The sequence below is a fragment of the Callithrix jacchus genome, chromosome X (genome assembly GCF_049354715.1).
Source record: "Callithrix jacchus isolate 240 chromosome X, calJac240_pri, whole genome shotgun sequence".
Lineage (NCBI taxonomy): Eukaryota > Metazoa > Chordata > Mammalia > Primates > Cebidae > Callithrix > Callithrix jacchus.
The window spans coordinates 45,242,692-45,269,533 of NC_133524.1; the positions used below are offsets into that span (position 1 = coordinate 45,242,692).

General features: G+C 39.5%; 1 protein-coding gene across 4 annotated transcripts in view; it reads right to left on the bottom strand.

Annotated features, from left to right (window-relative positions):
- Positions 1–26,842, bottom strand: part of EFHC2 (EF-hand domain containing 2) — a 190,539-nt gene that overhangs the window by 108,699 nt on the left and 54,998 nt on the right. For all 4 annotated transcript variants that reach the window (XM_078363733.1, XM_035288340.3, XM_035288341.3 and 1 more), the window contains exons 3-4: positions 15,828–15,978; positions 4,038–4,261 (exon numbers count right to left, since the gene is read on the bottom strand). In XM_078363733.1, coding sequence (XP_078219859.1) covers positions 4,038–4,261; positions 15,828–15,978 — 375 coding nt within the window. The remainder of the gene's footprint in view (positions 1–4,037; positions 4,262–15,827; positions 15,979–26,842) is intronic.

The following is a 26,842-nucleotide window of genomic DNA, read 5'->3' on the forward strand; positions in this document are numbered from 1 at the left end:
TTCAGGCCAATATCCCTGATGAATATCAATGCAAAAATCTTCAATAAAATACTGGCAAGCCAAATCCAGTAGCACATCAAAAAGCTTATCTACCGCAATCAAGTCAGCTTCATCCCTGGGATGCAAGGTCGGTTAAACATATGCAAATCAATAAACATGATCCATCACATAAACAGAACCAATGAAAAAAAATCGCATGATTATCTCAATAGATGCAGAAAAAGCCTTTGATAAAATTCAACACCCCTTCATGCTAAAAACTCTCAGTAAACTAGGTATTGATGGAATGTATCTCAAAATAATAAGAGCTATTTATGACAGACCCACAGCCAATATCATACTGAATGGGCAAATGCTGGAAGCATTCCCTTTGAAAACCAGCACAAGACAAGGATGCCCTCTCTCACCACTTCTATTCAACACAGTATTGGAAGTTCTGGCCAGGGAAATCAGGCAAGAGAAAGAAATATAAGGGTATTCAAATAGGAAGAGAGAAAGTCAAAGTATCTCTGTTTGCAGATGACATGACTGTCTATATAGAAAACCCTATCCTCTCAGCCCAAAATCTTCTTAAGCTGATAAGCAACTTCAGCTAAGTCTCAGGATACAAAATCAATGTGCAAAAAAATCACAAGAATTCCTATACAACAATAATAGACAAACAGAGAGCCAAATCATGAGTGAATGTCCATTCACAATTACTACAAAGACAATAAAATACCTAGGAATACAACTTACAAGGGATGTGAAGGACCTCTTCAAGGAAAACTACAAACCTCTGCTCAAGGAAATAAGAGTGGACACAAACAAAGGAAAAACATTCTATGCTCATAGATAAGAAAATCAATATTTGGAATGGCCATACAGCCCGTAGTAATTTATAGATTCAATGCTATCTCCATCAAGCTACCATTGACTTTCTTCACAGAATTAGAAAAAAACTACTTTAAATTTCAAATGGAAGCAAAAACAAGCCCATATAGCCAAGACAATCCTAAACAAAAAGAACAAAGCTGGGGGCATCACACAACCTGACTTCAAACTATACTACAAGGCTACAGTAACCAAAACAGCATGGTACTGGTACCAAAACAGACATATAGACCAATAGAATAGAACAGAGGTCTCAGATATAATTCCACACACCTATAACCATCTGATCTGTGACAAACCTGAAAAAAACAAACAACGGGGAAAGGATTCTCTGTTTAATAAATGGTGTTGGGAAAAGTGGCCAGCCATATGCAGAAAATTGAAACTGGACCCCTTCCTTACACCTTATCTAAAAATTAACTCAAGATGCATTAGACTTAAATGTAAGACCTAAAACCATAAAAACCCTAGAAGAAAACCTAGGCAATACCATTCAGGACACAGGCATGGGCAAAGACTTCATGACTAAAACACCAAAAGCAATGGCAACAAAAGCCAAAATTGACAAATGGGATCTAATTAAATTAAAGAGCTTCTGCACAGCAAAGGAAACTATCATCACAGTGAACAGGCAACCTATAGAATGGGAGAAAATTTTGGCAATCTACCCATCTGACAGAGGGCTAATATCCAGAATCTACGAGGAACTTAAATTTACAAGAAAGAAAAAACCCATCAAAAAGTGGACAAAGGATATGAACAGTCCTCAAAAGAAGATGTTTATGTAGCCAACAAACATATGAAAAAAAGCTCATCAACACTGGTCATTAGAGAAATGCAAATCAAAACCTCAATGAGATACCATCTCACTCCAGTTAGAATGGCAATCATAAAAAGTCAGGAAACAACAGATGCTGGAGAGGATGTGGAGAAATAGGAACACTTTTACACTGTTGGTGGGGGTGTAAATTAGTTAACTATTGTGGAATACAGTGTGGCGATTCCTCAAGGATCTAGAACCAGAAATACCATTTATCCCAGCACCCCATTACTGGGTATATACCCAAAGGATTATAAATCATTCTACTATAAAGACACAGGCACACATATGTTTTATTGCAGCACTATTCACAATAGCAAAGACTTGGAACCAACCCACATGCCCATCAATGACAGAATGGATAAAGAAAATGTGGCACATATATACCATGGAATACTATGCAGCTATGAAAAGGGATGAGTTCATGTCCTTTACAGGGACATGGATGAAATTGGAAACTATCATTCTCAGCAAACTAACACAGGAACAGAAAACCAGACACTGCATGTTCTCACTCATAAGTGGGAGCTGAACAATGAGAACACATGGATACAGGAAGGGGAACATCACACACTGGGGCCTGTTGGGGGGTGGGGGGCTAGGGGAGGGATAGCATTAGATGAAATACCTAATGTAGATAACGGGTTGATGGGTGCCAAAAACCACCATGGCACATGTATACCTATGTAACAAAACTGCATGTTCTGCACATGTACCCCAGAACTTAAAGTATAATTTTTTTAAAAAGGTCTTTTTCTTTATAGACCTATAAAATCCCACAGTGCTCTGTGTGATTTCATATAACACATCATTATTCACAGTCACTATCATATAACACCAACTGTTAGTGGACGAGTGCAGCCATATGCAAAGGGTGACAATTCTTTTGGATCCATTTCCTTCAGTTTCTCTCTGCTGGTTCTAAATGCTTTCTATTTATCTAGACTCTTTCATCTATGGCATTTGGAAAAAATAAAAATGAATCCAAATCAAAAAAAATCCCTTTGTACATCGATATACAGGCATTTCACCTTAGATATTCTAGGATCAACAAAATATATATATATTTCTCCAGAGGGCTGTATGCCTACAACATTAAAGAATAATTCTGCTGGGGCTGGGAGGCAGGAATAGATGAATGATCTTACATGTGGCTTTTAAAAAGAGATCAAAACAGAATCAAAAGAGAATTTTGTTACCTCTCTACAAGGAAATTGTGTTTCCTTGTTACCTCTCTATAAGAATTTCATTACCTCTCTACAAGGAAATTTTGTTATCTGTCTACGAGGAAATGAATTATAAGTTTTAAAACAATAAAAATCAGAGAAAACGCATCTATGGGGAGAGAAATAAGAACAGCGGTTGTCCATGGTGGGGAGAGGGATTGATTCACAAAACTCATGGTGGTGGGTGGGGGGGGGCTTTCTTGGGGGAGGGAAATGTTCTACATCTCAATCTGGGGGTAGGTTATAGGGATACATGTATTTGTTAAGACTGATCCAACTGTACACTTAACTTCTGTGTATTTTACTGTGTATAATCACATTTCAATAGAAAAGGAAAGAGAAAACAAATGACAACGATGAAAATCAGGGTAAGAGTCAAGAGATTTCAATGCAGTCCCAGCAAGGAGATTAGCTGGGTGTGTTACCTTCCACCCCTTTGAGTGTTCAGATTCTTCCTCTGGAAAACAAAATTTGGGCCAAGGGACTGTTAAAAAAAATAGGAAGAAAAAAATAATACTAAAAATACTGAGTCTTTACTCCCTTACACTAGCTGGGGTCACACTTTGTAGATAAACATCCTTTCCTAAAGGGGGTACACCAGAATCATGGTCCTCCTTATTCTTCCAGAGCATCTTGGCATCCAGTGCCACCCTAAGAGGACCTGGGAGTTCCTAGGAGGAAGAAAAAAGGTGCACACCCAAGTCTTGGTTCACTAAATCACTAGCATAGAAGCAAAAATCTTTCCAGCCAGAGTTAGGCAACTAAAATGTAAAAACACAGGCCAAGGAAGTATGGATACAACTTATATACCACCAGTGACCACAAACCCAATTGTGGGTACCTAGAAACTGTCTCACCTGAGCAGTTCACTGAAGACTCCTACTTCTGAAAGGGAGACTCTCTGCAGAGAGAATTGGGGTGAGGCAATGAGGAAGTCATTCCTATTCTGTTGCTAACACTCAGCCTTCCCGCTAGCCCAAAGAAGAACAAAATAACTTGATTAACTATGGCCCGAAGAGCTCTTTCACATCTGTATCTGGAGTATAAATACCCTTTACTGACTTTCCAAAGGGATTCTTACTGTGAAGACAAGAACTCAACAAACATCAATTCCTTACCTCTCTCCGAATCTTAATGTAAGGATCTTCCGGACGTTGTACTGGTGGATTCACTTTGACTCCTAATTTCCTCAAAAAGTTTCTTGTGAATGTATCACAGTCATAAATCTTGAATATCCTGCCATAGAAGACAACCTCTGTGCCGACATTAAAATGATACACGGTATAAAACTGATCCTCATCAGGAGGCGGGAGAGTAATCCGATGACGCTGGATAGAAGTCCCTATGGCATGAAAGAAAATACAACTGTTTTATCACGTGGCCAACAAGAAGATACAGCACATTCACTAACAAACAACCCAGAATACTTTTCCATAACAGAAAACTGGGCAAAGGGCTCATTCTAGGAAACAGCATTAGTAAGCTCCAACTCTGAGTGAGTTATAAGGAGCTGAGACTTCGAGGTTCAGAGCTCTGTGGCCAGCCTTGCATGTGATTAGAGTTGCGTTAAGTGGTGGTAGGGAAGTATTTTAATAAACCATAAAGACTGGGGTAAGGATGGGGGATGAAGGACAGGGGACATAGTGTGACCAAAAGTACCAGATGCTGCCAGCATATCTATTCCTAGAACAAGCCTGTTCACATTCAGCCACCAGCAAGCACTCAATCACTCAATATGAGCACGCTCAACAAGGCATTAAGGCCCCAATGTAGAGTGCTCACAAAAATGCATACTCATGTCTCAAAAAACAAACGCTAATAAGCTTTGGAATGAGAGGTGTCAACATTGACTTAGAAGTTTCAGTAACAGTGAATGACTTTCAGCTGCTGTGAAGTTTTCTGGAATCTTCTTTCGTCTATCAACCTGTTTTCCCTCCTCCTTCCTCTATATTGCCTCTGTCCACCTCCACCGAACCACTACCTCAAACGAGGGTTACTAGAGGCTTCATAGTTCTAGCCAGTGCTCTGGGCCAAAAGCTCTAGGTCTCATCCCATCTTCTACTTCCAACCCCAATGCCCGTTCATTTCTCCTCTTGAGAATATGTTCTCAGGGTCCCTACGTATATCCAAATGAGTGGTCAGCCCCTGGAGGTAAAAGGGTTCCTTGCCTACATGAGTGTACCAACTATACCACACCATATCAGCTAAGTTACCCAAATATTGCTGCAATCTGTTGTCAAGGATTGTTTAGGGGCCAGGCACAGTGGCTCATGCCTGTAATCCCACCACTTTGGCAGGCCAAGGCAGACAGATTGCTTGAGCCCAAGAGTTCAAGACCAGCTTGGGTAACTTGGCAAAATCCTGTCTCTATAAAGAAAAAAAAAATTAATTAAAAAAAATTAGCTGGGTGTGGTGGTGCCCACCTGTGGTCCCAGCTACTTGGGAGGCTGAAAGGTGGGAAGATTGCTTGAGCCCAGGAGGTTGAGACTAAAGTGAGCCATGATCACACCACTGCACTCTAGCTTGGGCAACAGAGCAAGACCCTGTCTCAAAACAAACAAAAAGAATTGTTTAGGGTTTGAGATTTTATCCTACTTGCAAGATAACAAGTTAGCTTTCCATAGCTTCATGGATGCTGGCAGAACACAGGAGGTGCCTTGGTCAGAGACAAAAGGCAGTTTATTAATCAACAGTAGCAAGAGTAGCCTAAACATCAGCATTTCTTGCTCCAGTTTCCTAAGCCCCAGTTCCCACGGGATGACAGAGTAAGGACCAGGTAACATTTGCACATGCAGTGGGTTACATTATAGGAGAGGAACCATTAGCTTAGGGAACCCAAATCTTTTATAATAAGCAATAAGCATCCCTGCTTTTGTCTCAGAGGGAGCTACTATCTTTATTAGACTTTATTCTGGAAGGAGACACTAAGCCTCTATCTTCCACGGCTATAAACAAACCTATACTTTGCTCCAGAGGAAGAGACTATTTTCGTCTTCCACAGCTACTTGCTATATAAACATCCTTGAAGAGATAGTCCAGAACAAAGAGAAGTCAGTGCCTTACAGAAATGCATGATACCCATGGAGAACTGTCTCTCAATATCTGTAACTGACTTAGGCCTGAGAATCTACTCCAAGAACAAGGAGAAGAGGAAGGCAGAGCAAACTGCAGATCTAATGATTCAATAAAAATTGGCTTGTGAGAACTCTGCATGGAGGTACTTTAATATAAAGATGTCAACCTATCCTCTTTGTATTTTATACAGCACTGAGAATGGTGCCTTTTCTCAAAGTCTAGAGACACTTTAGGAATTAGTCATTCCTTATTCATTAAGGAATATTTAATGAATATCTTTATGTGCCAGGAACTGTGTTGGGCTCTTCCATTATTGTACTTATCATCTTTTCACTTTCTTGAAGGGAAATTAACTAAAATCATTTTCAGCTTTTCTTTGCAGCAATTTTTAATTACTTGGTGCATTAAATTAAAATAATAAAACTATAAAATTAGAACTGGCCTAGAATATTTTTAATGTACTACATAAAAGATGATTTTACTGCAAAAATTATACTTCAATTAGCCTTTAATTCATAGCACCGAAAACAGTATGCAAATTATTTAATCATTCAAGATTAGACATTTAGAACAAATTGCATACTTCGACATGTATAAAAGGATGGGCATTTCAGGTATTTTCAGGAACCATTATATACTACTTTAAAAATACTTATATTGTGACAGTTTTCAAAATGTATAAGAATTATTCAACAGTCAAGAGCTTCTTCAAAAATTCCATCTATCTTGCATTTTTACTTCATTATAAAAATTCAAATAAGCAAGTTAGTACTGATTTCTGTTCAGTAAGACTTTGAATAGGAATTCTTTATTTTTCCAGGTGAGAAAAACTGGTTCACCCACTGGGCTTTTAAATAATACTAATCACAATCATCATCATAGCCCTAAGATAAACTTTAATTTACATTTTCTCATTTAATCCTCAATAATTACGTGAGACAGATAATACATGAAATATGGATATGCAGTTTAAGGATGAGAAAACCAAAGCTCAGAGTGGTTAAATGCCATGCCCAAGGTCATGCCCTAACAAATGGCAGTAAAAGGTCTCAAAGTTAGGTTTTCAGACTCTAACTAAATACCATTACTTTCCATAGTCTGCAGCGAGCTGTATCTCACTGTACTGCAGCTACATATTACTTGAGGAGGAAAAGCCATAGGCATAACAGGAGGGAAATGGATAAAATAGCTACCAGCCACCATGAAAAGAAAAGAGAGAAGTAGAGTTGCTCTTCCGAACAGTCTCTCTCTGCTCTAAGGGGAAGTTTCCAGAGATGCCCACCCTCTGCTGTGGCAATGCATCCTGCAGGGCCTGCCCCACCAGGTGACTTGTCTCTCCTAGGAGCCTGCAGATCTCAGGCCTCCTCCCCCTACTCTTCCATCTCTTAGCCTCCATACTTCTCTCAGTAGATGCTTCTCATAAAAGGCCAGAGAAGTTCTTGGTGACAAAAAAAAAAGAGTCCAGAACACCCATGAGTTAGAAAGAAAAGGCAGGTTTAATTAACACTAATAAAATTTTGATAGCCAAAAATCTAATGTCACAATTCCATATTAATCAGAAAACCAACATGGGTCATTTGAAACGTACAGTTGCACATGAGAGCTTTCAATAACAATTCTTAAGATTTCTCAACTGTGTCCTTTGAGAATTAAAATTTCTAATTGTCGGGATTTATGTGTTTTTAGTCTTCCACGATACATGGCAGAAACTTCATCAGCAGGAATATGTTCTGGGATATCAAAGAAATGAGCAGGATATGCATCCGTGGCCCACATTGAAGAGCAGGTGAAATCATCAAGGTGGATAAATAAGGATATTGTTAAAAAAACAGAAAAACAACTAAAGCACTGCATTTGCCCTTTAAAGTTTCATGTGTTTATCTTAACTGTCCCATAAAGACAACTGGGACACATGTCCAGGGATCAGGTACCTGCTTTCCAGCTTTTCCTCATCGCCATGTTTTACATCTCTCTTCCTTTGTAAAAGCCCTGCTATCTGGCTATACTCTGCAAGTTTTAACTTTTAACATTTCCCTGTGGTTTAGATCAAAGTGACCATATATCCATTTATGTTTAATGTGTTTTCATGTTATTCAGTTGGGAATTGCCTCAGATCTTTGCTCATACCACTAAATTTACTTTTCTGGAATACACCTTCCAGAATTAAGACTCCAGTCTCTCACCTCTATTTTATTATTTATTTATTCATTTTTGAGACAGGGTCTCACTTCATTGCCTAGGGTAGAGTGCAGTGGCATAATCATGGATGAATGCAGCCTCCCAGGCTCAAGCAATCCTCCCTACCTCAGCCTCCCAAGTAGCTGAGATTACCGGCATGCACCACCACACCCGGCTAATTTTTTATATTTGGTAGAGACAGAATCTTGCTTTGTTGTGCAGACCAGTCTTGAACTCCTGGTCTTAGGTGGTCCTTTTGCCTTGGCATCCCAAAGTGCTGGGATTACAGGCGTAAGCCACCACATCTGGGTCACCTCTATTTTAAGTATGTTAATTTCATTTTAGTAATGCTGCATACCCAGAGTACATCTAAGTCTAAAGGCAGATATTTCTTAGGTAAATGAAGATATAACTGCAATTGCCACTTGTCATCACATCTACAGGTTTGTGCCCTAAAAATACTAAGAGCCTTAACCACAATCAGACAACAGAGTGTCTTTTCTTCCTCTTTTGCTTACTATATTCCTCCACTAAAATGACTATTACAGTTTTACTTTTAGTTTTCTAAAATACCACCTTTAGAGTTCTGGTTTCACAAGAATAACTATTTTTATATACATAGCCTGGCACCTATCCTGCAGCAAAAGAATAAGAAACTTAAAATTCCACATTTCTGCTCACAATAAGAAATAGTAACCCTATGCATCTCCCCTTTAGCCATTGAATAAGCACCAAAATAACAGATGCTTTAATGTCCTCTCGCCCAGTTTTCCCTATTCAATCTATGATCTGCTCCCAAATACTTCCCAATTTCTTGTCCCATCACTTTATCTCATGTTGCTCCTTTTGACTATTCTGCCTTTCTCTTCCATCTTTATCTAGAGAAACTTTTGAGGTACCAATCAAATGTCAGCTTCTCTAGTAGATATTGGCTTTTCCTCCTCTGATCCCTCAAGTTCCTGGTTCACTCCCCAGTGTTCACCCTCTAGGGTCACCAGATTTAGCAAATTAAAATATAGGCTGCTCAGTTAAATTTGAACTCCAGATAAACAACAAAGAATTCTTTTATTTTTTTTAATTTTTTTCGCACAGGCTGGAGTGCAGTGGTGTGATCTCGGCTCACTGTTACCTCTCCCTCTGCGATTCTCTTGCCTCAACCTCCTGAGTAGCTAGGATTATAGGCATGTGCCACCATGCCCAGCTAATTTTTATATTTTTAGTAGAGACAGGGTTTTGCCATGTTAGTCAGGCTGGTCTCGAACTCCTGGCCTCAAGTGATCAGCCCACCCCCTCCCCCCAAATTGCTGGGATTACAGTTGTAAGCCATCATGCCCAGCCAAATTCTTTAGTATACCTACGTCCTATATAATATTTGGGACATAGTTATACTAAAAACTTCATTGGTTATCTGAAATTCAAAAATAGCTGGGTATCTTATACTTTATCTGGCAACCCTCCTACCACCCCTCCTCTACTTTATGGGATATAGTACCTACATAGAGTATATGCCCAATTGGAGTGAACAGCATATGAATGACTGACTTCTATTTTGTGATTACATTTGCTCGATCAAGTAGATTATCTTAGAGTATTAAAAAATACATAAGAAATACCACCTTATTAAGGGGTCAAAACAAGTCATTAGTAGAAATCAGAGTTCTTAACTAAGATGCACTAAGAACCACAGGGAAGCCAGTTCACAGAAGAGAAAATTCTGGGGTGAGCTAGGAGATTCTGATGATCACTTCTGAGACCAAGTGGTATAGACCATACCAGAAAATCATGGCACGTTTCTAACCATTATCCTTTCTTTAGCACAGATCAGTCTGGACTTGTTGTATTTAACTGACAATTATTCTGTTAGACAATTAGAGGTAAAACTACTGGGTTAACCTCTGACATTCTTGGCTTGATAAAATGCTGTTTTAACTATATTCCAGCAGAAAAGCAACACATTCTATAAATATAACACATCTAACCGAAAAGAGAGTGATGTCCTGGCAAGAAATGAAAGCAAGCCTTGAAGTGCAACACTGACTTTCTTGACTCACAACACACACAAATCTCCTTGCCAACAAGAACCGGTAAATATTAAAAATATGTTGTTCTGATTAGAAGCTGCATGAATGCCTATTTTGGTACCATGCTAATGGATGCCTCTTTTGCTTTTGGCTGATCCCAAACTCCCCCCACCCTAAAAAAATTACATGATAATACAGGCAACTGAAAGAGGGCAGAGAGGGTTGTAATTCCTCCAGTTGCACTCATTTCCAAATGGTCAGGTACACAAGAAATAAGTGCATCCGACCTCTAAGTTCATTTAGAAAATGTCAAAACCCTATGAAAGTGACAGGAACACCATCACTGCACAGCACCTAAACTTGACCATTTGCCTCTTCCCAGGGCCTAAATACATGGAAAGCAGGCCCAGGCCAATCAAGTCACAACAGAAAGAAACACTCTCTACCCTGTCCCATTGAGGTCTGAACCACCGGCTCAGTAAGTGTGTTTCCTTTTTTCCAATCACTTAATTTAGAAAAGCTCGGGCCAGTTGTGGTGGCTCATGCCTGCAATCTCAGCACTTTGGGAGACCGAGGCAGGCGGATCACCTGAGGTCGGGAGTCAGAGACCTGCCTGACCAACATGGAGAACCCCCGTCTCTATTAAAAATACAAAATTAGCCACGTGTGGTGGCGCATGTCTATAATCCCAGCTACTTGGGAGGCTGAGGCAGGAGAAGCGTTTGAACCTGGAAGGCAGGTTGAGGTGAGCCAAGATCACACCATTGCACTCCAGCCTAGTCAACAAAGGCAAAACACCATCTAAAAAAAGAAAGAAAGAAAAGGAAAAGCTTGAAGAAGGCATTTAAATGATTTTTCAAACTATCTGTGGTCCAAACAGACCTTCTTTAACTAGAATTATCATATTAAATATTTCAAGAGAGACTGGTTTCTCTGTAAACAAAGCTTGGTGACAGAGTGGTTATTCATGTTTGCTTTCTACAGGATTTGCTACAGCCTTCCAAATTTCTCTACTCTGCTGACAAATTTAATGCCATTACACAGTGTGATTACTGTGTATTCTATACACAACTCAAGCTGTGTCTTCACACAGGGAAGTATCCTGACCACAGTGAGCCAATTAAAAATTCAGAAATTTTCCAGAGACTTTAAAATTATCTTTCACTCAGGTCTTTTTTTTCTGAGCCTTTATGATAGTATTCCTCCCTCCTTCCACAAGAATGATTTTCGAGTACATCATAGTCATAAACTACCTTCAGCTTGCCTTTGGAATCTGCCTGTGTGAGATTTGAAATCAAGAGTCTGAAAGAATTGAAAAGTCTTAATAAAAGCCTTTCCAAGATTCTAAAAGAAGCCACATTTCGTATTTCTTCTTGGATAGTTTAATAAAACTAAGATGAACTGGACAGGGACCAGTGAGCTATAGGATTATGAGCTTTCACCTGAAAGGTAATAATGAAAACATAATAACGCAAGTTCCTAATCCAGGCTTGGAGTGTCCTGTGACCTCCAGTCTATCATTTGTGCAAGTTTGGTGTCACGGTGGGAAAGTAATCAGAAAATAAGCAGAGCTTAGTTAGGGAATATCAGAACAAAATGTTTAAGTGAGAACTTAGAGTATTTTTTTTCCTACAGCAATACTGTTATATAATCAAATACACATAAGTAAAACAGATGTCCACAGAAATTATAAATTGTAAATTCTTCGTTCTTAAACAATCTTCAACCATTTCCTCATGCATTCTTGCCAATCTTTAAAAACTGCCTTATATATGTTTAAAATGACCCTAAAGAATCTAAAACCTCTTGTCCCTTTATAAAATAAAATCTCATACTTTTAACCTTAAAATTTGTGAAAACCTTTTTTTAAAAATGTTAAGGCATTTCCATATTCCCTGAAAGATTTCCCATTAAGCCATAAATTCAGCAAATAAAATGACCAGGGAGAGGACAGTGCGTCAGTTAGAACACAAAGAACAATGAGGACAGCTCGTGTTGCCTCCTCATACTAATCTTCCTCTTTTCCCACCACTAGTAAAACCAAGCAGAGACACTACACTGAATTCTCTTTCTCTTTCCATCACCTCACCAGTGGCTCTCCTCCAACAGAGTAGAATAGCCTGGTCAAGATCTGGGCACCTCTGATTCCCAATCTCCATTTCTAGTCTTGACATTTTTCCCAAAAACATATCCTAAGTTTCTACCTGTGTGGAAGGACATTACCACACAGATGTCCTAACACCCTTTCAAAGGCCTCATGCCCTGTAACAAACACACCCCAGCTTCAAACACCAATCCTGCTTCTTGCTCTGTGCTCCTAGGCTTTATAAAGATATCATCATCTCCTCAACCACAGAGACCCTCTAAGGCTGATATAGTTTGGGTATTTGTCCCCTCCAAATCTCACACTGAAATGTGATCCCAATGTTGGAGGTGGGGCCTGCTGGGAGGTGTTTGGGTCATGGGGGTGGATCCCTCATGAATGTCTTTGTGCTGTCCTGGCAGTAATGAGTGAGTTACCATAAAATCTAATTGTTAACAAGTGCCTAGTATCTCCTCCTTTCTCTCTTGCTCCCCATCTAGCCATGTAACACTCCTGCTCCCCCTTTACCACCATGAGTAAAAGCTTCCTGAGGCCTCACCAGATGCAGAAGCTGGTGCCATGCATCTTGTACAGTCTGCAGAACTGTGAGCCAAATAATCCTCTTTTCTTTATAAATTACCCAGCCCCAGGTATTCCTTTAGAGCAATGCAAAACAGGCTGAGCAAATTACCTCCCTAAGCCTGTTTCCTTTTCTGTAAAAGCTGACAGTGACAATAACTACATGGTGATCAGGAGATTAAATGAGATAATGATAACATAGGCACTTTTTCATTAGATATTCCCCTTCCTCACTCTCTGTATTTAATCACTGGCCAATGCCTATCAACTCTGCCAACAAATGTCTCTCAAATCCTGCCCCAATTTTCTATTCCTACCATCATTGTCCTGGTTTGGACACTCAGCATTTCTAGCCTGAACAATTGCAAAACTCTTGGACTGGTGGCCTTGTTCCCTTTCTTCTCCAATCTGGTGGCCTATTACTGCTCTATGAGATTGGGCTATGATGGGACTCAGTCCTTTTGTCGATTTTCCCAAAACACAGCATAGTGCCTGACACAGAGTAGGCATCCAACAAACACTTCTTGGCAATGCTGGCTGGCTCCAAATTCATCATTCCAACCACCAGACACAATGAAGCCATGCTCTAAGAAAAAACTCAATCTCGTGAGCATTGAAGGAAGGCCTTTGCACACTTAATGAGGTTGCATGACAACCTTATTCTCAGAGCCCGTGGCCCTCAAATCCCTGCTTCTTCCCCTTGAACTCATTGTGGTATATCAGTACAAAGCCCTCAGGCCTAGATTACTAGTTAGTAAGCAAAATTTGTTCAACACAGGCAGAAATCATGAGTTGTGTTAAATAATGATAGGTAGGTAGGCTAAGTAGAGCACGAGTATGTTAAACATAGAAAGAAAGGGTTCGAAAAACCAAAAGATAACTAATTCTCAGTAGGTCTTAAATATACATGAGGCACCTGGACTCTAAATATTCATGATATGCTAAATATATAAGGACACTAAATATTCATGAGCACCCAATATCTATGAGGCCTCAATTTGGCCACTCATACATTGGAGACACCCATTCTGGCCCCATGTGACCTCTGCCCAAGAAACACAAACAAAACGCAAGACTATTCAGCAGGCATATTGACAAGCTACAGCCACAGCTAGGCACACTTTTCCCTGCATCTCTCCAACGGAGACAGTGTGTGCTCTCAGCCCGAGGCCCCTTCTGTCTACGGTTCTCCTTGCTTGAACCTCAATTCTAGTCTCCATATTAGTAGCAGGGAAGGGTAGTGAAACAGAGACAGAACCATTGCTGGCCCCAGGATTCAGGCAGTATGGTCCTTCTGCCTACTTGTACCCTGTCCCAAGTGTGTGAACCTACCCTATCTCTTTCCCTCTTGCTTCTCATCATGTGTTTTAAATTACTTTAATGCATTATGTGATTCATGCATTTTAAAGTGATCCATCAGCCTTCTGTTTTGTGGCCTCTGGGAGAGCCTGCATGTATAATTCTCAGAGGCCACCACTGCATCCAGGTAACATCCCACACAACACTATCCCTGCTGCATAGAGAAGAGATTGTATGAGGAGGAGGAGCAAGAATGGAAACAGGGAGACCACGTCAGGCAGCTATTCCATTCCTTTAGTCAAGAGATGAGGGTAGCTTGGGTGAGGATGGTAGTGAAGGGGATGGAAAGACATGGACATATTCAGGATATGTTTTTCTAGGAGGATTAAGAACAGGGATGGTAGTTATGAGCAAGTGGGTAAAGTAAAAGGAGTAGAGATTGTAGTCAGAGAAGGCAATTTCAGAACCTGAGATACTGGAGGTGGCAATACTCTAAAAGGCAAAGAAACAACAGTACACCCAAGAATCATAGCTCCTCAGGGAACAAAGTACCCTGGAAGGTCATTTACACTAGCGACCACTCAAATCCTCTCATACTTCTACTAAGCTGTCAGTGAAAAACAACCCTGACCTGCCCCCAGGGCCATCTGTCTACATGAGGGAGCAAACAAATCTGTGACTCTCCTCTCCTCCGCTCCTATACCAGACCCCTAATCCCAACCCTATCCAGGTCCATTCACTACAACTTCTACCAGCTCTCTGCCAGAAAGTTTTTCCTCTTACTGACCTGAACTCTGACCCCTAGGTCACATCCATGAAGATACAGAAAATAAGGTCACCCCTCCTCCACATGACAGCCCTTTAGATTCCTGAGGATATTTATCAAACACACTTGAGTCTCCCCGTTACAGACAAATATCCTTTTCGCTCTTCTGTCTTACACATGACAAATTTTCGGTTCTTTCGCCGTTGTAGTTTCTGTCCCCTGAAGTCATCCAGAACTCAGTAGCATCCCAAGAGAAGGACCCATAGCACAAACAGAAGAAATTAGGCACTTCCATTGATCTGTGCCATACTTAATGCAACCTAGAATTAGCTTCTCTGGTGGCCACATCACAGAGTTAACTCTTATCCATGGCTGAGTGCAGTATGGACAAAGATGACTTGCATACATGGGGTGAAGGAACAATGACTCTCTGGTGAGGTACCATCAAAGTTTGTAGTTAACAGGTATAAGGATGAGGAGGGGGTAGTTGAAACAAATGACAATAAATTCAAGAAGAGAATGCCAATCTGGAAGCTACAGTGGAGAACAGCTTTCTCTCCTCCCCGAATGGTGTGGTGAAGGAAGTGATCTGTTCACAGCAAGGATACCAAAGGGTTTGAAAAAAATCGAAGACACAGGAGGGTTTACTCATACCAGAGCAGCACCTGAAAACATACAAGTATGCCACAGAGGAGTGAGAGGCCCGGCCAATGTTGACGTGCAGAAGGTAGAAAGCTGGTAAGTCACCATCAGTAACCACACGCTAATGGCATGTTTATATTCACCATTGCCAGCAGGTTAGACAGCCTGAGCAGTAGCATGCAGTCTTTTGAAAAGCTAAAGACAGACAATATATAAAGGCAGAAGTCAGAAGTGAAAGAATCATAAATCGGCTTTAAATAGATACCTTGAGGCAATCCACTATTTTTCACCTCTGGTTCATTGACTTGAATTGTGTCATCTTCAGGATAGTAGTAGATTTTATAGTATCTTATTCTGTAGTTGGTTTGGCTTTTATCAGGTACTTCCTCTTCCAAATAGGCATCAAAAGATAATACCTGTTGGAATCGTAATTAGAAACTAAGAATTGAAAAGAAAATTCAGCAAACTTAAAATAAACAAAGCAGCTGCCTGTATACTTTTTGTTAATATAGAAAAAAGTAGAGAGAATTTTTCAAAGAAGACATTCTATACATCAGCTGTGCGAATGGATACACGATCTAAGATACAATACATAAAGATTATTTTATACTTTTATCACCATCTGGTTAGAACAAGGAAATGATATTCAAGTAATACATCCATCGTTCAGCTGTACCAGAAACTGAACTGGAGTCTGCCTTTGGGATTTCACAGTGGGATTCTAAATGTATGTGTTATAGAGACAAAATATTCTTTCACACCAGATGAGTAAGTTTTGTCATTTTTTTTCCCATTAACAATAACACAAAGCTGCCTTGGTTCTGGCATAAAATTATCCTGTTAGTCCTGACGATTTCTTGCCTTCAGGCAATTCAAGCAGGCATATCTGAAATTCTTCCAATGCCCTGGAGACCCTACCTTACACTTCGGGAACCTCAAGGAGCCTAGTCCAATGCTAGACTCAGACTCATCTTGTATGGGGGCGGTAGGGAAAAAGAAAGGGAAAGACAGGTGGATTCTAAAGCAGTTATGGCAAAATTCAGAGATAGTCAAAAATATCCTTGAAAATTCCTTAACTACTTTAGAAAACTGTGCCTCTCAGTAAGTAAAACACAGCCCATTTTTCTCCCATGTTGAAGCAGATGACTGCCTGCTTCCTCAGTTGAAGACCAGTTAAAATCATTTCGTTATGCTTAGGTGCCATGTTGTATGAATAATATATATCTTTAACCATTGGGATCATTCTTAATATGGCATCCTGCTCACACACTGAGAACGACAAGGTAATTGAGGACAACTGTGGGAACAGTGGATTCAGGCTGCCATTTCAAGCTTGACCTGCGGCTCAGGCTCTCTAAGAGCTCCACTTAAATATTCTCTTTGTCTCTCACTTTTGATCAATTTTTATAATTGAAGTTGCAAAAGTTAACTGCGCATATGATATAAATCCAGGGTTATTCAACGTGGACAATATGATATATATGAAAGAGTCTGTTAGATGCAATCTACCCTCTAGGAGTGGTGGTCAGTTAACCTAATTAAGAATATACACTCCAGGAGTGTTTAGCAAATTTCTATCAGAAGCTCACAATTCAGAAGTGGCTAACAAAATGCCTCAGAATCTTTTTCTCCGATCAACACAAGAAGCTTTGTCAATTGCCATAAATGATGTGAGAAATAAATTTTAGTGGAATGATTATATTCAAAATGCATACATCAGTTACAAATACTAACCAGGCACTGCCCTTACAGGAACAGGTTCTAAGAATCTGGTGAGCCCAGAGATCTGCACCCTTCAAAATGGCACCTTTGGCTTCATTCCCAAATAGTCCTATGTTCAGCTGCTTTCTTAAGAAATTTGTCTGGTCTGACTCCAATTAGGTTAGCTAAACCCCACTGCTAGAATGCTGTCACATTTGTATTGAGTGAACATTTCAGATAAGATGCTGTTGGACAACTATAGAGTTTCCTTCTGTGGTGACAAAAAAGTCTTGGAACTAGATAGATGTGATGGTTGCACAACCTTGTGGATATGCTAAATGTCAGTGAATTGCACTCTTTAAAATGGCTAATGGATAATTTTATGTTATGTGAATTTTACCTCAGTTAAAAAAAGATATTAGACACTGAATTGTGTTGGACACTTTAAAATGGTGAGTTTTTGTCATGTGAATTATATTTCTTTTTTTTTTAAGTAGGAGGAGGGAGCTGGGTACAGTGGCTCAGGCCTGTGGCAGGAGGATCACTTGAGCCAAGGAGTTGGAGACCAGCCTGGGACAAATAATGAGACCCCATTTTTACAAAAAAATTAAAAACTTAGCTGGGCGTGGTTATGTGTACTTGTAGTCTTAACTACTAGGGAGGCTGAGGTGGAAGGATCGCTTGAGCCCAGGAGATCGAGGCTGCAGTGAATTATGACCTCACCACTGCACTCCAACCTGGGTGACAGAGTGAGACTCTGGCTTAAAAGTATTTTTTTTTTAATAATGAGGAGGAAGAAAAGAACACCTAAAAGGAAAAAGAGCTGGAACTTCATCAAACTTTCAGTGTGGGTAATATTTAATCTGAGATTTTTTTTTCTTTGTAATCAAGTAGAAAAGTGTAGAGAGAATATTCTTGGCTCTCACCCACCTCTATACACTGAATGCTACCAGTATAAATTTGTGAATGAATACATTGGCACAGGTCAACTGACAACTGGCAGAGATCAATTGTCATATATGTACTCATTAAATATTTATCAATTGACTGATGCATTAAAAGAAAAGGATGCCAAAATGAAATAAAGGAAAAGGAAAGACATTATTTTAGGTTGGGCTTCAATATGTCTAGATGAGGGACAGACTGATATTTCATGTTCTGATCCCATGACAATACAGGTCAGTCAAACTCCAGCATGAGAGATACAGAGCAAGTCAGAAAGAGGTAGAGATGGAAAAACAAAAAAGAAAGAGGGAGAGGAAATGATAAAATGTGACAAAGTAGAATGTAAGAAGAAAGACACCAAATAGATTAAGAAGTAATCTCACAAAAATAAATGACCGAATTGCAATGGAACTTGATGTATCAGAGAATCCAGAAAAAAAGAACCTAAAATAAAAACTGTTAAAAATGAAAATTTATAGGAACATAATTATGACATAAGGTGTTATCATCATTTATGATGCCAACTACAAACTAGATAAATAAGGTCCTAGACCAGGCATGGTTGCTTACACTTGTAATCCCAGCACTTTGGGAGGCTGAGGCAGGTAGATCACGTGAGGTCAAGGGTTTGAGACCAGCCTGACCAACATGGTAAAACCCTGTCTCTACTAAAAACACAAAAATTAGCCAGGTGTGTTGGTGCATGCTTGGCTTATAATCCCAGCTACTTGAGAGGTTGAGGCAGGAGAATCGCTTGAACCCAGGAGGTGGAGGTTGCAGTGAGTTGAGATTGCACCACTGCGCTCCAGCCCAGGTGACAGAGTGAGATGCTGTCTCAAAAAAAAAAAAAAAAAAGAATAAAAAAGAAAAAGAAAAAGAAGGTCCTAGAGGATGTACCTGGCTGCAGTTTTCTTGAAAACAGAATATAAATATCATTTGGTGAGGGCATGTGATCTTCAGTCCCCCACAGGCCTCTGCAGGCCCGATGATATTATATGAGATTACCTGCCTGATCCCCAAGGAATCTGGAATTTTAATCTTACCCTAGAGGATATAAAACCTTAGGCAGGATGCAGTGATCACACATGTAATCCCAACACTTTAGGAGGCTAAATCAGGAGGATTGGATCACTTTAGGCCAAGAGTTCTAGACCAGCCTGGGCAACACGAGTCCCCATCTCTACAACATTTTTTCTTTATTTAACTAGCCAGGTAGGGTGGTGCATGCCTCATAGTCCAAGCTGCTCAGGAAGCTGAGGCAGGAGGGCTGCTTGAGCCCAGGAGTTCAAGGCTTCAGTGGGGCTATAACCATGTCACTGCATTCCAGCTTGGGTGACAGAAAAAACAAAAAAGAAAAAGAAAAAAAAAAAAAAACCCTGAGTCTGAAATCCATCAGCTTTAAATAACAGGTATATGATTTCCTCATTCCAAAGGAAAAAGTTTAAATGTTAATATTTCTGAATTCAGGATCTTCTTACAATTAAAGCCAAAACAATCTCAAAGCAATCAAGAATGCATTTTGGCCAGGTGCAGTGGCTCACACCTGTAATCCCAGCACTTTGGGAGGCCAAGGTGGGCAGATCACAAGATCAGGAGTTCGAGACCAGCCTGACAAACATGGTGAAACCCGATCTCTACCAAAAATACAAAAATTAGCTGGGCGTGGTAGTGTACACCTGTAATCCCAGCTACTCAAGGCTGATGCAGGAGAATCACTTGAACCCAGGAGATGGAGGTTGCATTGAGCTGAGATTACACCACTGAACTCTAGCCTGGGTGACAGAAGGAGACTCTGTCTCAAAGAAAAAAAGAAAGAAAAAGAAAGAGAATGCATGTTAATGGGCAAGTAGTTCTAACTCGATGTATGGTGTAAATCTAGCTTTGTAGGGAAGGATCTATCCTATCTTCAAGTCAATTGAGTTATGTGCTTTGCATTGCATATCCCAAACAGCTGGATTTTAACATTAGATTCCTAACTTTGACATAAAATGTTTGAAAATGATTACTGTCTGAAGCAGTATGACAAAAAAAATAACTGCATGGAAAAGGTTGTCCACTGGAGGCTAGACCATGCAATCATAAGGCAAAAGCAAAACCCTAATCTCTTAGAATAAGTCACATAATTTTTAAAGATGGGGATGCTGATATGGCCAACGCATTAGTCAGAAAGACTATTACTTCAGGAACCAAACATCTAAATGTCAAAAACTTACAGCTGAATTTCTAGAGAAGCTGTCAGGAAAGGAAGATGAAACATCAGCAATGTTCAATAACCTCGACATTTTATAAAGAGATCAACATCGCATGTCCAAGTTTAATATGTTTAAGCTCTCTTTTATGAAAAAGGCTCAGACTTAAATTGTGAAGTACTATAAAAGGGACATAATGGTAAAGATAAGTACATGCCCTATATGTTAGTTAGTAGATAGTAAAAATTTATGTACATTTAATGCTGTGTTGCTTATTCCTCCTGAAAAAGGTGTTATTAAATCAATGGTTTCTCTCATGATTATGGAATCCCATGATCAAGGAAATAAACAATAACAAATTCTGTGTAGCATATAAAGGATGGCTCCTTTATACATGACAATATATATATTTACAGAAATATTTCTGAAACATATGCAAATTCACAAAAATTCTAATAAATTTTAAAAACAGAAAAAATACACAAGTTGTAGTCACTGATCACAAAGTAATACAACTAGAAGTGTATAATGTACCTATAAACAAAAATTGTCACTCCTCTTAACTGTACAAAAGATAATTTTAAAATACAAAAAGTAAAGAAATACATTTTATATAAATGTATATAATAAAATTTGTATAAATGCATATAATAAAATATAAGGCCATGCAAACCTATAAGATATAGGCAAACTTACAATCTGGGGTAAATTAATGGATTCAAATTATTACATAAAAGAATCTAGAGTCTGAGAGACAGGATAAATTGCTAACAGTGTTTCTTAGCCTTGGCTACACATTAGGAACTTCAAAAATTTTTTAAAAGACCAGATTCGGCTAGGCAAAATGGCTCATGCCTATAATGCCAATATTTTGGGAGGCTGAGGCAGGCGGATCACCTGAGGTCAGGAGTTCGAGACCAGCCTGACCAACATGGTGAAACCCCATCTCTACTAAAAATGCAAAAATTAGCCAGGCACAGTTGTGGACACCTGTAATACCAGCTACTTAGGAGGCTGAGGCAGGAGAATCGCTTGAGCCTGGGAGGCGGAAGTTGCAGTGGGCAAAGATCACACCATTGCACTCCAGCCTGAGTGGCAGAATGACATTTCATCAAAAAATAAAAATAAAGAAGACCCAGATCCTTGCCTAAATAAATTAAATCAGAACCTTAGGGAGGGGACTATTACTGTTTTTTTAAAAACAGTAATGATGGGTTTCAGGAATGCTACCTCAGCAAATATGCCGAGGAATATGGCATCTTGGCATTTGAGAAAAAGCAGAAGCAGGAAGGTCTCTCTGACCTTCTCCCATCATTCTCCATGGAAGCAGGTCATAAAATCTAGGAAGGTCATTCTCTGACCTTCTCCCTTCCTCTTTCACTATAGACTCTCATGTGACAGGTGTCCTGCCCTATACCCAGAGGAAAGGAGTGTCACATAGGGATGAAGAAAAAAAATCTGAACAAACAAGTCTAGCTATCACAAGTTCCCCCCAGTTTATTACCATTAGATCACATCCTTTTGTCCTCCAATCATAGTTCTACATGACTGTCCATAGAAATACAGTTTTCCCCTGTTTCTTTGGGCCATTTCTAAAGGCTCCATGTCTCCTGAAGCTTTCATTAAATAAATTTGTGCACTTTTCTCTTGTTAATCTGTCTTTTGCTACAGAGGTCTCAACCATGAACCTTGAGATAGGCAAGTGCAAGATATTTATTTTTCTTTCCTGCTCTCCCCAGGTAATTCTGAAACATAGCCAGAGTTTAGAACCAGTCAGCAATGGTTCAAACAAAAGCTTTTAAGGCTGGGCGCAGTGGCTCATGCCTGTAATCCCAGCACTTTAGGAGGCCAAGGTAGGCGGATCACTTGAGGTCAGGAGTTCAAGATCAGCCTGTCCAACATGGTAAAACCCCGTCTCTACGAAAAATACAAAAAAATTAGCTGGGACTGGTGGTGCATGCCTGTAATCCCAGCTACTCAGGAGACTGAGGCAGGAAAATCGCTTGAACCCAGAAGGCAGAGTCTGCAGTGAGCCATGATCGTGCCACTGCACTCCAGTCTGGGCAAAAGAGTGAGACCGCCTCAAAAAAAACAAACAAAAGCTTTTGAAAAAGCAAAAAATTGTCATAAGAAAAACAGGAAGCAAAAAAGATAGTATGGACAGATGAATTTGAAAGAAGAAAAACAACTACAATAAATAAATCCACAGACTTTTTAAATGAATAAAATTGCTAAGATTTTAGCAAAGCTCATCAAGAAATATATAAATAAATAAAATGAGAAATGAGACTGTGTGTGATGGAGATGCAATTATAAGATATGAACTATAAGATAAATTAGCTTACAATAATCATGCAAGCATATGAAAAATAAATTTTAAAATTGCAATTAGATAAGTGCTATTCTGTAAGAACTGTAACTCATCAAAAACACAATGAATAAGCTAATAACCAAGTAATAAGTGAAAAATATTACCAAGGAATTGCCTCAACAAAGTCTCCAACCAGGATGATTTACTAATGAATTTGTTCAAACTTTCAAGGAAAAGAAAATTACCAAATTAAAATAACTCCCCAGGATACCAAAAGAAAGATGGAAAGCTACAAAGGTGAATTCCTTTGCCTGACAGATGTACCATGAAAAAAAAAAGTAACTGTAAAACAATAGTTCTCACCCTAGCTGCACATTAGAATCACCTATAGAGCTTTTAAAAATCCTGATGCTATGGCCACACTGCCCCTCCACCAGCTCCCCAATCCCCGCCACAGACATCCACCAACCCCCATACACACACACACACACACACACACACACACACACACAGAGAGAGAGAGAGAGAGAGAGAGAGAGAGAAATCAGACTCTCTCAGGGTGCACCTAGGCATCAGTGATTTTTAAAGCTCCCCAAGTGATTACAAAGTGCAAGCCAAGGTTGAGAACTACTGCTTCAGAGAAATTTCACTACTTATGATTTATAGAAGAAAGATCCTAAGTAAAATACAGGCAAACAGAATTCAATAGTCTCTAACAGTTAAAAGCCACCTACACAAAAAACAGCATTTTATTCACAGTTGCCAACATGTTTGCCAATTAGGAAATATGAGCAAATATATAATGATCTCACACCATTTCCTACCATATACATTTTTAATTGCAAGGGTAGTTCCTTAACAAGATTACAAAAGCATCTGCTTTAAAACAACAGTGTAAATATCTAACATAATACTTAATTAAACTATGTGCCTACCAAAATCAGGAACCAAACAATAATGCCCCTACTAGCATCATTATTTAATATTGTTTTTAAAAGTTCTGGACAATGTAGAAAGATATGAAGCAAAAATATTAGCAAGAAAGAGACAAAAATTATCATTACGGGCAGACAAAATAATGACAAAGGCAGAGGCTGAAAAACTAATGAAGATTTCAGTACAAGCATACCTGAATTTAAAATATTCTCATGTGTTAGCAATAACCAGTTATACCAGACAGTGGGGGGAAAGTATGTTCATAATATAATAAAAAATTACAAAACACTTAAAAATAGTTTTAATAACTCTCTGTGACCCAGATAAAACTCTAAAAAGCTTTACTAGAAGACATATTAATAGAAGAGCATGACTAAAAGGATAGGTGAAATATATTCTGGATAAGCAGACAAAAAACTTTTCAAGTGGCTATTTGAAAGTTATTTTGGAGGGACTTAGAATTATTATTACTATCATTTTGAGATGAAGTCTCACTCTGTCACCCACGCTGGTGTGCTGTGGCACGATATGGACTCACTGCAATCTCTACCTCCCGGGTTCAAGTGATTCTCCTGCCTCAGCCTCCCAAGTAGCTGGGACTATAGGTGCATGCCTCTACACCCAGCTAATTTTTGTATTTTTAGTAGAGATGGGGTTTCACCATGTTGACCAAGCTGATCTCAAAGTCCTGACCTCAGGTGATCCACCTGCCTTGGCCTCTCAAAGTGCTGGGATTATAAGTGTAAGCCACTGGGCCTGGCCTAGAATTATTTTTTAAGTCTACCTGATAAAATAAACAGTTCAGCCTATTAGAGATAGTTCAGCCAATTAGAGATAAATTTTAAATATAAAATTTAAGTGTAATGAAGGAAATCTAGCTCTCCCAGACTTAAAATCTTAATATAATAGTTCAATTATTAATGTAGTAAAAGAGAGTAACAAGAGATATAGTAGGTGTAAAAGAATAGATGGTCTGGAAATAGACTCTATTAACAGGAATTTAACACATAATGAAAGAGAAGTCATAAATCAATAGGTAAAAAAAGTACCAACTTGGAAAAACATCAGTGTATAGCCCCCCGTACAATTGATCCTAAAATAAATACCAGATGAATTATTCGCTTATATATAATAAATCAATTTCTTTCACCTTCCAAAAAAATAAATATATGTCAAGCCTCAGAAAGAGGAATTACAATGTGGGCTTGGGAGAAAAAGAGAAAACATTTTTAAAAATTAAGATTTGACAACTTAAATAAGTTATAACTTCAATATATTAAAATATAAACAAAAACATGCTAACAAACAATTTTACAAATATGACTAAACTGTAATTTTATACAAAATTTTTAATTAAATTTTTAAAGATCCTAAAAGAGAAATGGGAGCAGAGTATAAACAAAATTCATGAGCAGGTCAACAAATAAAAAGATGTTCACTCTAAGAAATTGTCAGATGAAGTGCAAATTAAAATAACAATGAAACATCGGGTTTATATGTGTGTTTCTCCTAATAAATGGACCATTCATCACGGATGAGATTTTAAGTTAGTACAATTCTTCTGTAGCAATATAATGCTATGAGGAACCAATTTAAAATTCCTCCTCCCCTCAGGAACTCCATTTCCCGGCACGTAGTCCAAAGAAACAACCCAAAATGCAGAAAAACATATGCGCAAAGATGTTCTTTGCAGCTTTTTATCATAGAAAAAAAGGTAGAATAAGGGTACCTGAAGAAATGACAAAAAGAAAAGGGTTTGGTGAATTACGGCACATCTACATTCTCCATGGAGTATTATATGGCACTAGCATGATGTTTTTGAAAACCATTCGGCAATAGGAAAAATACTGAGGCTATGCAGTAATGTTAAGTGAATAGTCCACAGGACTGGGCTGGGCGCGGTGGCTCACACCCGTAATCCCAGCACTTTGGGAGGCCGAGGTGGGTGGATCACCTGAGGTTAGCAGTTTGAGACCAGCCAGGACAACATGGTGAAACCCCGTCTCCACTAAAAATACAAAAAAATTAGCTAGGTGTGGAGGCACATGCCTATAGTTCCAGCTACTCGGGAGGCTGAGGCAGGAGAATTGCTTGAACCTAGGAGGTGGAGACTGGAGTGAGCCAAGATCGCACCACTGCACTAAAGCCTGGGCAACAGGGTGAGACTCCGTCTCAAAAAAATAAATAAATAAATAAATAAATAAAATAAAATACAAAATTTAGCTGGGTGTGGTGGCACAAGCCTGTAGTCCCAGCTACTGGGAAGCTGAGGCAGGAGAATCACTTGAACCCAGGAGATGGCGGTTGCAGTGTGCCAAGATGACACCACTGCATTCCAGCCTGCATGACAGTCAGGCTCTGTCTAAAAAAAAAAAAAAAAAACATGGTGAAACCCCGTCTCTACTAAAAATACAAAAAAATTAGCTGAGCATGGTGGCGCCTGCCTGTAGTCCCAGCTACTCGGGAGGCTGAGGCAGGAGAATTGCCTGAACCCAGGAGGCGGAGGTTGCGGTGAGCCGAGATCTCGCCATTGCACTCCAGCCTGGGTAACAAGAGCAAAACTCCGTCTCAAAAAAAAAAAAGAAAAGAAAAGAAAAGAAAAAAAAAGCACACAGGACTGAAAATGGTTAAATGGTTACATACCACAGTCATAACTATGTTTTTTAAAACTTTTTTTTTTTTTTAAAGACGGCATACGGGTGGATGGGAGGAACAAAAAGCATGTAATGGTGGCAGCTTGGGTAGACTCATTCTTGGGCAGTGAGAAGAGGCGTGGTAAAGGCGGGGCTGTATGGGGGATGGGTGATGCCTTTAGATGGAGGGGAGTGCTGGCCTGACCCAGGCTAGTGAGCGAGGTGATGGGGGTGGGGCAGGCTTCCCGACTTTGCTTCTATACTGGGTTCTGCCCTGTCCTCCAGCTGGTCCTTGGGGATCAGGGCCTCTAGGCCAGTAGTCCACCCAGGGGCATCCTGTGTATGATCCCCAAAGTGTCTTGTAGTCATTTCATAGGCTCTGACATCTCCAAAGGGCCTCGTATTCCAAACCAAAAGTAAAAGTTTTGACGGACAGCACTTTGACTCCCCGGAAGCACTTTGACTTCCCAGAAGTACTTTGACTCTCCGGAAGCAGTTTTATTTTACATCCGGGAAGTTGCACCGCGCAAAATCAGACCGCCTTTGGAAGAGTCTGAGGAGAGTG